The sequence below is a fragment of the Lutra lutra genome, chromosome 4 (assembly GCF_902655055.1).
Source record: "Lutra lutra chromosome 4, mLutLut1.2, whole genome shotgun sequence".
NCBI classification, from domain to species: Eukaryota; Metazoa; Chordata; class Mammalia; order Carnivora; family Mustelidae; genus Lutra; species Lutra lutra.
This window is the reverse complement of record NC_062281.1, coordinates 146,166,131-146,179,414: the sequence shown is the minus strand read 5'-3', so window position 1 is coordinate 146,179,414 and position 13,284 is coordinate 146,166,131. Positions and strand designations below refer to the sequence as shown.

At 35.7% G+C, this 13,284-nt stretch overlaps 1 protein-coding gene across 1 annotated transcript in view; it reads right to left on the bottom strand.

Moving 5' to 3' along the window:
* The window catches only part of DOCK7 (dedicator of cytokinesis 7), a 221,984-nt gene that overhangs the window by 147,210 nt on the left and 61,490 nt on the right, over positions 1-13,284 (bottom strand). The window contains 4 exon segments of the mRNA XM_047723748.1: positions 1,064-1,226; positions 1,903-1,996; positions 6,067-6,209; positions 11,556-11,721. Of these exon segments, the coding sequence (XP_047579704.1) occupies positions 1,064-1,226; positions 1,903-1,996; positions 6,067-6,209; positions 11,556-11,721 (566 nt within the window).

Below are 13,284 nucleotides of genomic sequence, written 5' to 3'. Positions count from 1 at the left end.
GTAGAGAAGGTAAGCAGTGCCTGGGGTGTCTAACCTCAGCTGGTTAAGCATCTGATTTCAGCTCAGGTCATGATCTCAGGGGCCTGGGATTGAGCTCTGCCTAGTTGAGCACTGCATCAAGCCCTGCATGGAGCCCCATGTGGGGCTCTGTGCTCAGTGAGGAGTCTGCTTCTTGTCCTCTCCCTTTGCCTCTACCCCCATTGGCATGCACGTGCAAGCAGTACGCATGCTCTCTCTCAAATATATAAACAAAGTCTTTGGACAAAGAAAAAACTACGGGATTTGGGATACATTTTGAAAGCACAGCCTATAAAACTTGTGTGGAGAGTAAATGTGAGGAGTAGGAAAAGAAGAGAAATCACTTTGATTCCAAAATTTTGGCCTTAGAAACTTGGTGGTGAAATGTGCTAGGCTGGGAAGGCTGGGCTGGAGTCTTACGTCTGAGCTGCCCTGCTGGCTATCCCAATGTCAAGTCACGGGCTAGGCATTCACAAATAAAGGGGCTTCATTCATAAGGAGTATAAATAAACAAACCCTTAGAATTGTGGAATGGTCAGCCTAGAAAGCCTATCCAACAGCCTCGTGTCAAGTATTCTGAGTAGCGGATCAGTAAACACTGTTGATTGGTTGTTGGGCCACAGTGCAGCCACATAAATTTGGTTCTGTGGAATGCTAAACTCTGCTAATAACATCTGAGGAAATACAGTAACTGGGAGTTCAAATGTTTTAATCTCACAGCCCACGATTCCAGGGCTAGCTCTACACCATGGGGAAATATACTTGACCTCGCCATCCCTTTATTCACATTTAAAATGAAGGTAATACCTACCTCAAGCCGTGAGAATTAAATAAGAGAATGTATGTAAGGTAATAAACATTAGACCTTTGACCTGGCACACAGTGTAAGTTTAATACATGACGACTCTTAATAAAACCACAGACTAAGAAATGGATTACATAACAAAGCTACAAAGGATTTTTGGAGAGTTTCATTCTGGTTCTACTTTAACAATAGAATATATAGTATCTAATTTCAGAAATCTCCAAAATTAAAATGTGTTACCTGTAAGTAGTGTTTGGAACATAGACATCCCTGGCAGGAAACTCCAAAATTTCTCTGGTAGGTCTAACCCTACTGTCTGGGTAAAGCTTCACTTGAAGCAGCTCTGGAGTTAGGCAATAATGGGGATTTTCAGGTGCAGGAGAAATGTCTATCTTCAGCTGAGCTGCATATAAAAACATATTGTAAGAACAATGTAAACGTACGAAAAACTTCATGTAAAAATGTTCCTGGAAGGATTTAGACCCTATTTTTGCAAGAAGTCTAGAAATTAAATTTGATCATCTCAGACCTCTAAATTATTTCATTTTACCAAGTCTCAAACTTACAAATTACTGATACAGAAATAAGTACATGTAAAATAATAAATGCCTATAGAATGAATGAATGAGAAAAAAGAAGCAAAAGAAAAAAAACAGAAAGAGGGATCTAGCATAGACTCAGCCAACATTCTGAAAGTTAAGTGATTTAATTTAAACTTTTTTACTCTGGAACAACAAATGAAACAGTTTTACTCTGGAATGGTTTGTTCTGATTATAATATGAATTTGTTTCTGAATATTTACCATTCTACATACATTCTCTTTCCCCTAAAAAGTAATTTTAAGTCATATTATTCATCATTCTCATTTCAGTACTCATATTATCAAAAGTACTGAATCTTGCATATAAACTATTAAGACCACAACAAGAGAATAATAAGATAAAGAAGACTGACAGGCATTGGGCTAAGAAAGACATATGGGTTAGAGAAGTGAAAAAAGAAGTATATAATTACCAACAATATGACATATTAGTGATGATAAGGGTTGTAATAATGTCTAATCAAAAATTTAAAATACCTGTAATAGGTCTTAGTCGCCGTAAAACAGAAGATGGCCTTCTCATATCAGCAAGAAATTTGTACAAATCTTCATCACTTAGGCGGTCTCCTTCCTGAGGAAAAAGTATTCAATAAAACAAATACAGTAGATTGAAAATAAATATATATTGCCTATTAATATTCTTACCCTCTTCTGTCAGGTTAGCCAGAAAGAAAAGTAAGATTAAATTAATATAATTATGGTTAAAAATTATTACCCTGCTGATTTGTTTTCTTCTTTTTATGCTTTCAATTTTTATTGAGTTATGATACTATTATCTACATTTTAATTTTATATATATACTTATAGCCCATTATTTATGTTATAAGGTATTACAAAAACACTCTAAAATGCAGAAAATCAATACAAGTTAGAGGTAGAGGTAGAGGAAAAAGGAAAAAAGAAAAATAATAGACATAAAAGAAACATATATATATATGTTATATACAGTCTTAAAAATTTCTTATACTTGAGTTTTTGTCTTTTCAATTTTATATCACCAAATTTCTCAAATGCAGAATATATAGCATTAGCTAAATTTGAAAAAGAAAAGAATAAGAAGCAACAAAAACTACACTTTTTCTGATTGCAAGTACTTTTTAAAAATTTTTTCATTTGAGTGTAGTTAACACAAATGTTACATGAGTTTCAGATGTACCTCACAGTGATTCAAGGCATTTATACGCTATGCTACACTCACATTTACTAGCTATCATTTACTACTATACAACACCATTAAAATATCATTGACCGCACTCGTTACGTTGTGCCTTTTAGTCCCATGACTCCATTCATTCTGTAACTAGAAGCCTGTATCTCCCACTCCCCTTCACCCATTTTGCCCATCCCCCAACCTTTCACTCCTCTGGCAACCATCAGTTTGTTCTCTGTATTTACACGTCTAATTCTGCTTTTGTTTGTTTATACGTTTACAGAAATTACTCTAAAGGAAAAGAATAATTATCCTGCTACTAAGACCAGAAAGAAAACTGTGACACAATCTCAATCAATGGGAAAAAAGACAAGCAAACAAACAAAAAAAACCAAACCATACCTAATCAATATAAAATTTTCAATTCAATATTTTTTCTTACAAAACAATTTTACTCTTTTATTCAAGAGTCAATCTTTGGGGGCACCTGGGTGGCTCAGTGGGTTAAAGCCTCTGCGTTCGGCTCAGGTCATGATCTCAGGGTCCTGGGATCAAGCCCCACGTTAGGCTCACTGCTCAGCGGGGAGCCTGCTTCCCCCTCTCTCTCTGCCTGCCTCTCTGCCTACTTGTGATCTCTGTCAAATAAATAAAATCTTAAAAAAAAAAAAAGAGTCAATCTTTGGATTTTATTAATCCAAACCTCCTGCACTTGATATCTTACTGTTTTTAAGCACTGTTCATATATTTCTTATTTTGTATGTTAATGAACACATTTAACATTACTACTGCGAGCTCATCTTGAGCCATATCCCATTCGTTCACTATTACATTCTAAACGGAGTAAAGAATTGATCTTCTTTTATCCCACTACTTAGAAATGTGAATTTTAATTTCCAAGTGATCCAAGGTTTTTGTTAATACTTTGATAAACAGTTTTGAGTTTTATTAAGTCATGATTAGAGAATTTCATTTTATGAAGATTTTTTCCTGTGGTCTAATTATTGTAAATGTTCCATCAGTTGCTAAAACAATATACACTCTCCTTCTGTCAGATCTTTAAATGGTCTTAACTGACAGTACATTCAGATTATCTCTACTTATTTCTGTCTACTTAACCTGTTAAATTGATTCTATTATTGGCCTCCACTCTCTACTCCCTGTATGCCTTTTGTTGGGTGAGACACAATTCCCACCCCCCGGCTTGGCCCTGTGACTTGTCTTGGCCAATAAGCAAATGTGACGCAGAGACCTGATAAACATTTGCACAACTGAGTTTGGCCCTTCTGTTGAACTCCTGCCACTAGGATGAGAACATGACCAAGCCAGCCTGCTAGAGGATGAGAATAGAAGAGAGACATGGAAGACACCTGAGTCATGTTAGTCTTCCCAAGAGAAGTTAGTCTAGATCAAATAATCGAAGTTGATCTCTGAATGTGAATGAGCCCAGCTGACACCCGCAACTTCCACACTGCATATTCACCACTGTATATCCAACTTATATACCTGTCAACAAATAAATTTCTTAAAAATTAATGGGTGGGTTTAATTTTGTTTTTATATCTCCATGTACTTTTAATAAGTTTGACTTGACAATTTCAAATCTGTATATAAGCACTGCTGATTATTACATCCCAATCATGGTTAGTAATCTCTCATCAACTTAAAAAAAGAACTACCTTCTGTATCTCATTTAGGAGAAACTTGTACCTGAATTCTACTATATTAAAATTATAATCTCTGCTTTTTACTTAATTTGCATTTGGCTGGTGCATAGTATCCTAGCTATTTAAAAATACTTTTAAAAATTATACATACTAATAATTTTTAAAAATACACTGTACAAAGTATAAATGTTTTTCATTAAAATAAACAAACAAACAAATAAATGGTTTCTATTGTTGATGTTTCCAATCATCATTCATTTGAAGTTTTCACAATCACTTTGTGCTAGCTTCCAGCTACCAGTCTCCAACATAGTATCCAGTACGTGGTGAATGCTCAAAAAATATTTGCTGGATAAATAGGTAGGTGGGTGTACTGATACTCAGTACATGCTGAACACTCAGAAACTATTTGTTGGATCAATAGGTAGGTGGATGGATGGATGACTTGTTGATTTAAGGTTACAATACCAGTTCAATAATAAAGTAGGCTGAAGAAATGAAAAAAGAATTGGGAAATAGTGCAGAAGTGATATAGTGCTTGAAGAAGTAGAAAGAGAGAGAAATGTCATAGCTGCAAGGCTGAATCACTGTATCACGAAAATCTACTGCCCAGTTCCTGTAGCTTTATTTGGCCTATCACTTCATCCAAATAACACTGTGGCCTTTTCTAGACTCTTTCTTGTTCTATTGCCCATAATAAAAAGACCCTTACCACTTTAGACAATTCTCAGCTACTTTACTCTTTCAAGTTATAAGATGTCAGTAGGCCAGGATTTCCTCCTCTTATTTAGAATAAGACCTCAAAAGAAGGAATTCTTGGACAATATTTAGCACTTCCCCTTCTTCTGTTCCAAAACATATACACGGTACCAATTCATTTTGTATCAAAACCCAGTATGGACATGCATATGTGCATATACTCATGCAAAAAATTAGGGAGAAAAAAATCTCACTGAAGGAACATTTAACCTCGCTATGTGCAATGCACTATTATTTTTCTATTCTACTGTGTTTGTTTGTTTTTAACCTGATCTATAACCTTATCTATTACATTTCCATTACTGTTAATGGATCATGACCAGCATTTGAAAACTCCTGATTTGATTCACGATTTAAAGTACAGAGAACATATTTGAAAAGAATAAAATATTTGATCAAGAACTTCTTGGACCTATAAATGCACCTATAAAAATAATGTTGATTACATTTTAGCACAAAAATGTACTACAAAGGGGGCGCCTGGGTGGCTCAGTGGGTTAAGCCGCTGCCTTCGGCTCAGGTCATGATCTCAGGGTCCTGGGATCGAGCCCCGCATCGGGCTCTCTGCTCAGCAGGGAGCCTGCTTCCTCCTCTCTCTCTGCCTGCCTCTCTGCCTGCTTGTGCTCTCTCTCTCTGTCAAATAAATAAATAAATAAATCTTTTAAAAAAAAAAAATGCACTACAAAGGCCTGAAAGTCCTATTCCATATAGCATTGATGTGGTAAATTCAACCAAAAAAAACCTGGATGGGGAAGAGAGATACAACCACACAATCACTGACTGAAAAAATTCATATACCCTAAATGTTTAAAAGTTAAAACATTACAATTGAGAAATAGGATATAAATGTGGAAGATAGATTTTGATGCATTATTACTATAATAGTTAAATAAATATAATTATACAACAGGCATAAGATTATTTTATTCTAATACTTCTTATTCTTGAAAGTTTAAAATTTCTCAAAATCACAAACACTGCATGTACATGTACCATTACAATTTTTCTGAAAATAAATAATTTCACATACAAATAGACCCCTAGAATTCCTACATGACAGAATAATACCTGCTTAAAAAAATTTGTCACTGTGAGAGTAGCAGGTCGAAAGCTGGTCAGGTTACAAGCGTCATCTCCACTTGTTGTCCTTTCGAGTGATCGTCTGCCAACAATACTAGAATTCCTCCTCTCTGACCAAGACCCTTTTCGTTCTACAAAGGGGGGGAAAAAGCATGATATTCATTCTCATAATATTTAAAACTTGTTTTAAAGCAGCTTTCCAGACACAGGGGGAAAAATCATTAAAAGTTGAAAATTCAGCATACTAATTGTAGAAGGAGCTTCACTTCCAGAGAGTGGGTGGCACAGTCAGCTAAACATCTGACTCTTGGTTTTGGTCATGATCTCAGGTTTCTGACACTGAGCCCTGAGTCAGGTTCCACACTCAGCACAGAGTCTGCTTAAGACTGTCTCTCTCTCTCCCCTGTGCTCACTCTCTCTCTCTCAAATAAATAAATAGAGCTTTAAAAAAAAAAAAAAAAGAATTTCACTTCTGGAGAGATCAGTAAGAAAGCACTATACCTAAATCTTCTGGTTCTCTTTTTAAAATTTCTCTAGTGTAAAAAAAAGTCTCTACTATGCTATAATTATGTATATAACCAAAGATGAGCTATGATGAGCAGCTACAGAGGAACTATGTATTTGCTGGGAAATATTCACAAGATAAAAATTTTAGTAACCATGTAATAGTCCGTAACTTGAATTTGAATTCAAAACAAAATTTTAATTCCAAGTCCTTACACAACACCATTATTCAAAACCAAATGAACAGCTATGTTGCAGATCAACAAGGAAACAGAAGACCTTAAACAAACTAGACATTACAGACATCTATACAACATATCAGCAAGGAAAAGCAGAATACACGCCCTTCTCAAGTGCACACAGGACATTCTCCAAGGCAGACTAAGCCATAAGACAAAATACAATAAATTCAAAAGGTCTGAAATTACACAAAATATGTTCTCCAACAACAATGAAATCAAACTATAAATGAGTAACAGAAGAAAATTTGGGAAATTCATAAACATGTAGAAGTTACCGCAAACTCTCAAATAATCAATGGGTCAAAGAGGAAATAACAAGGGAAATCAGGAAATAGTTAAGATGTATGAAAATGAAAACACAATATCCCAAGACATATGGGATATCACTGAAACTGCTCAGGGGAAAATATGTATCTATAAATGTCTATATTAAAAAAAAGAAGAAGAAAGCTCTCAAATCAGTAATTTAACCCTACATTTTAAGAAACAAGAAAAAAGAGTGCCTGGATGGCTCAGTGGTTTAAGCCTCTGCCTTCGGCTCAGGTCATGGTCTCAAGGTCTTGGGATCGAGCCCTACATTGGGCGCTCTGTCAACGGGGAGCCTGCTTCCCCCTCTTTCTCTCTGTCTGCTGCTCTGCCTACTTGTGATCTCTTTCTCTGTCAAATTAATAAATAAAATCTTAAAAAAAAAAAGAAACAAGAAAAAAGGAAAACTAAGACCAAAGCAAGCATGAGAAAGGACTCAAAAAAAAAAAAAAAAAAAAAAAAAAGCTGAGGGACGCCTGGGTGGCTCAGTCAGTTAAGCATCTGCCTTCGGCTCACGTCATGATGTGGGGTCCTAGAATTGATCAGGCTCCCTGCTCCGTGGAGAGTCTGCTTCTCCCTCTGCCCCTCCCCCTGCTTGTGCTCTCTCACCCTCTCTCTGTTGAATAAAAAAAATAAGATCCTAAAAAAAAAATGACAACCGCTGAATGGCGATAAATGAAATAGAAACTAGAAACACATCAATGAAACCAAAAACTGGATCTTCTAAAAGAAAATTTTAAAACTGTTAGCTAAATGGATAATTAAAAAAATAGGAAAGGCTCACATTACTAAAATCAGGAATGAATGAGGAGACATCATTACAGCTCTTAGAAAAGGGATTATATTACAATATTATGAACAACTGTAGGTCAACAATAAGATAACTTACACAACATGAACCAACTTCTAGAAAGAAATACGGTACTGAAACTGATTAAAGGTGAAGCAGAAAATATAAAAAGATCTAATTAGTTCAGAAAAAATTTACCACGAAAAGGCAGAGCCAAGATGACTTCACTAGTGAATTCTTCCAATTTTTCAAAAACCAAATACCAATCCTTCACAAAACCCTCCAAAAACCAAAGCAATAATTCACAACTCATTCTGTGAGGACAGTGTTACTTTAATACTAAAACCAAACAGAGATGTCATAAGAAAGAAAAACTGCAGGCCAATATCCCTTATAAATATAGGAGAAAAATATTAAACAAAATATTGAGAAACATATTCTAACATCTACAAAAAACTTGCATACCATGACCAAGTGGGATTTCTCCCAGAAATGTAAGATTAGTTTAACACCCAAAACCCAATCAAATAATGCAATACACCCTACTTAAAGAATAAAAGACAAAAACCATACAAGTCAACCCAAAGGCAGAAAAAACATTTAACAAAATCCAACATTCTTTCATGATAAAAACACTCAAAAAGTCAGGCATAGAATGGAATTTCACCAATCTACTGAATTATATCTATAAAAAACCTACAGCAAGTATCATACTTGATAATAAAAGACTGAATGCATTACCCCCCAAGGTCAGGAACAAGAAGAGGATATCCACTCTTCCCACTTTAATATTGTATAGAAGAGTCTAGTTAAGATCATTAAAAAAGAAAAAAGAAATAAAAGACATCCAGATTGAAAAAGAAACAGTAAACCTTTTTGTTATTTGCAGATGACATGATCTTATATAGAGAAAAATCCTAAAGAATCCAGAAGAGAAAAAAAAAACTAATTAATAAACATGTTCAAATAGTTTCAAAGTCCAAGATCAATATTCAAGTCAATCAATATTCAAGTCAATATTCTATACACAAGAAATGAACATTCTAAAAATGAAATTAAGAAAACACTTCCATTTAAAACAGCATAAAAAATTAAAATATTTGGGTATCCATTTAACAGAAAAAGGACAAGACTTGTACACTGAAAACTATAAAATGCTGGAAAAAATATTAAGATCTAAATAAATGGAAAATATTCCATGAATTGGAAGACTTAATAGTCCCCAAATTGATTTACAGACTCGATGTAATGCCTATCAATCTTCCAGCTGCCTTTGTGCAGAAATCAACAGCTGATCCTAAACTTCATATGACACTACAAGGGTCCAGAATAGGCATACACACACAAAAATCTTTAAAAAAGAATAAAGTTGGAGGGTCACTCTCTCCACTTTCAAAAATTACTGCAAAGCTAAAATAATCAAGATGGAATAGTATTACCATAAGCTTAGACATATAAATCAATTGAATAGAATTGAGAGTCCAGAATTAAACCCACATATCCATCATGAACTTATTTTTAACAAGAAGAGCAAGACCATTTGCTAGAGAAAGAACAGTCTTAGCAAATGGGTGTTGGGACAACTCATTACCTACATAAAAAGAATAACGTTGGGGGTGCCTGGGTGGCTCAGTGGGTTAAGCCGCTGCCTTCGGCTCAGGTCATGATCCCAGGTCCTGGGTTCAAGCCCCACATTGGGCTTTCTGCTCAGCAGGGAGCCTGCTTCCTCCTCTCTCTCTGCCTGCCTCTCTGCCTACTTGTGATTTCTCTCTGTCAAATAAATAAATAAAATCTTTAAAAAAAAAAAAAAAAAAGAATAACGTTGGACCTCTACCTCTTACCATGTATAAAAAGTAACTTGAAATGAATTATACCCAAATGTAAGAGTTACACCTTTAAACTCTTAGACAAAAACCCATACAGGTGGATCTTCCTGATATTGGGTTAGGTAATGCTTTCTTAGATATAACTCCAAAAGCACAAGCAACAAAAGAACAGAGAAATGGAAATTCATCAAAATTTAAAATATCTGTGCTGCAGACAATACCATCAAAAAAGTAAAAAACAAACAAACAAACAACAACAACAACAAAAAAAAAAAACCCACAGTCTGGGAGAAGATGTCTGCAAGTCCTTAATTAGAGAAAAGATTTGTATCCAGAATACCTAAAGAATTCTTACAACTCTATGACAAGAATATAAAAGAGCCACATAAAAAATGAGCATCCACTAGATAACAAGACAAAACAGACATTTTTAAAAAAAGGGCAAAGGATATGACTACATCTTTCTCCACAGAAAATATACAAATAGCCAGTGCAAAAAATAACACTCAAGGTCATTAACTATCAAGGAAAAGCAAATCTAAACTACAATGACAAACCTCTTTACTTGCACTAGGATTGCTGCAATCAAAGGGCCAGATAATAAAAGTGTTGGTAGAGATATGGAGAAATTGGAGCCTTCACACACTGCTAGTAGAATTTTTAAGGTTGCAGAAACATTGGAAAACAGCCTGGCAGTTCATCAAAAGGTGAAATACATGGGCGCCTGGGTGGCTCAGTGGGTTGAAGGCTCTGCCTTCGGCTTCGGTCATGATCTCAGGGTCCTGGGATCGAGCCCCACATGGGGCTCTCTGCTCAGCAGGAAGCCTGCCTCCCCCCGACCCCTGCCTGCCTCTCTGCCTACTTGTGATCTCTGTCTGTCAAATAAATAAAATCTTTAAAAAAAAAAAAGGTGAAATACAGAATTATCATTGATCCGACGATCAATCTAGTATATAAAGAAATGAAAACATATCTCCACAGAAAAGCTTGTACATGAACTTTAACTGCAGCATTATTCATATTAAACAAACAAGTACAAACACATAAACAATCCAAATGTGCATCAACGGATGAATGGATTAATAAAATGTGGTATATCCACATGATGCACTATTATTTGGCAATAAAAAGAAATTATACTGATGTGCTACAACACAGATGAACTTTTAAAACATTATGCTACATGAAAGGAACTAGTCACGCAAAGACTACATATTGTATAACTGTACTGACATGAAATGTCCAGCATAAGCATATCCATCCAGAGTAAGGAGTTCTCAAGTTATTTAGGGTTGGGTTTGGGGACTGGGAGAGAATGGAGTTACTGCTAATGAGTACAAAAGTGTTCCAAAATTAGACTGTGGTGATGGTTGCAGAACCTTATGAATCAAAAAAAAAAAAAAAAAAAAAAGAATTATACACTTTAAATGGGTGAATTGTGTGGTATATAAAGTACATCTCGGGCGCCTGGGTGGCTCAGTGGGTTAAGCCGCTGCCTTCAGCTCAGGTCATGATCTCAGGGTCCTGGGATCGAGGCCCGCATCGGGCTCTCTGCTCAGTGGGGAGCCTGCTTCCCTCTCTCTCTCTGCCTGCCTCTCCATCTGCTTGTGATCTCTCTCTCTCAAATAAATAAATAAAATCTTAAAAAAAATAAATAAAGTACATCTCAATAAAACTGTGGGGAGAAAAAGCAAAAAAAGAAAACCTTTTCATGCTTCAGAACACTGCAAGGTCTACAAATAAAATAAGCCTATATAGAAAAAAGAAAAAGTTATACATTTAGGAATATTTTATATAAAACACTCTTACCTCCAGTGCTTATTTCCACCTCTGTAGAATCTCTTTCCAAACTCCCCGCACTGCTAACAATATTCATTAAATGGATTGCAGTCCAAGCAAAAGGCATGCGATATTTCCCAAGTCTTTGACAAAACTGATCGGCTTGACTTCTCAGCTTCTCCAATTTTTCCTTATTCTGCAAAACAAAACTTTATACATTATGTAATTATGCTCAAGAGAAATGAATTAAAGACTACTTCATAATACATATGAAGATGGGGTAAGAATTCTCCATTCTCAACAAAAATGGAAAAATAGGGGTGCCTGGGTGGCTCAGTAAGTTAAGAGTCTGCCTTCAGCTCAGGTTATGAACCCAGGGTCCTAGGACTTAGCCCCACTGTGGGCTCCCTGCTCAGTGGGAAGTCTACTTCTCCCTTTCTCTGCCCCTGCTCAAGTGCTGTCTCCCTTGCTCACTCTCTCGCAAATAAATAAAACCTTCTTTATAAAAAAATGGAAAAATAATTTATACCTTTCAGAGGTATACACTATTTATCTTAACCACTGAATAATTTCGACCCATTCTATAAATGTATATGTAGAGTAAGTCTTTTAAATTTCTCTTTGTGATTATCTCACCTTGTTCCTAGGAGAGAAAGGAGAGCAAGTGCCAAACATGTTTATGTATTACAAGTACCATTTTATGAAAAGAATTATAACCATGTTCTACTCAGTAACTGCTAACTATAAAATAATTCAAGGTTATGGACTTACTAAATTTTTATTATTATGAAAAAGATGGAAGCAGTTGAGCCATTTGGAACTAATCTTTAATTTATGGAAAGAAAAGAAGTAAGGTATGGTGAGACTGGGGAGCGCAGACAGGCTAATAAGCCAAGAATTGTAATAAGAGAAGCAAAGAAAAAATTATTACAAAGGGACCAAACCCCAGAAACAGACTGATGGTCCAAACAGTATGTGCCTATCAAGAAGATATCCTGAAGCTGGCCCAACTTTTAGGCTGTCCCTGACACAAACACTAAGGGGGCCTGTGATAGCCAACCAATGGTCTAAGAGTTAAAAACCTACACCAAATATCTTACATGCTCTTTCCATATAGGATGTATACTCTACCATAGTCCTATCTTGAGACTCAGGTCTGGGAAAAGAGGGAAGGATTAACTAAATGGTAGCACTGTTTCTTCCTATCTATTATACCTCCAAAATAGAATCTTGCTTTAGAGACTAGATATCCAGTGTACTTGATTCTATGAGCTTATATACGTATGTAATAGGGTGCTACTGTAACTATGAGCTCCATAAAACAGGAAATTAAATTTAAAAAATGACAACCTGGGGAAAGCCAGCATACATTAACCCTCATTTCAACCAGCTAGCCAGGGATAAGAGAACATTATCATGTACCCAGGTCAACCTTGATTAGCAGAAAAGTCTCAGTTCTTATTATAAATTTCACAGACAGAAAGCAAAGCATATTTTAGATTTTGGTAATTTGTCCAGTATTCCTCAGGCATACTCTCCAGGCTATTCCAACTATTAAATCATGCGGTCAAAGATCTAAGATCATCTGTTATTCTTTTTTTTTTTATTACTTAAGAGATTTTATTTATTTATTGGAGAGAGACGGAGAGACAGAGAGAACAGGAGCCGAGAGAAGGAAAAGCAGGCTCCCCACTGAGCAAGGAGCCCAATGTGGGACTTGATCCCAGGATTCCCAGGATCATGACTTGAGCCGAAGGCA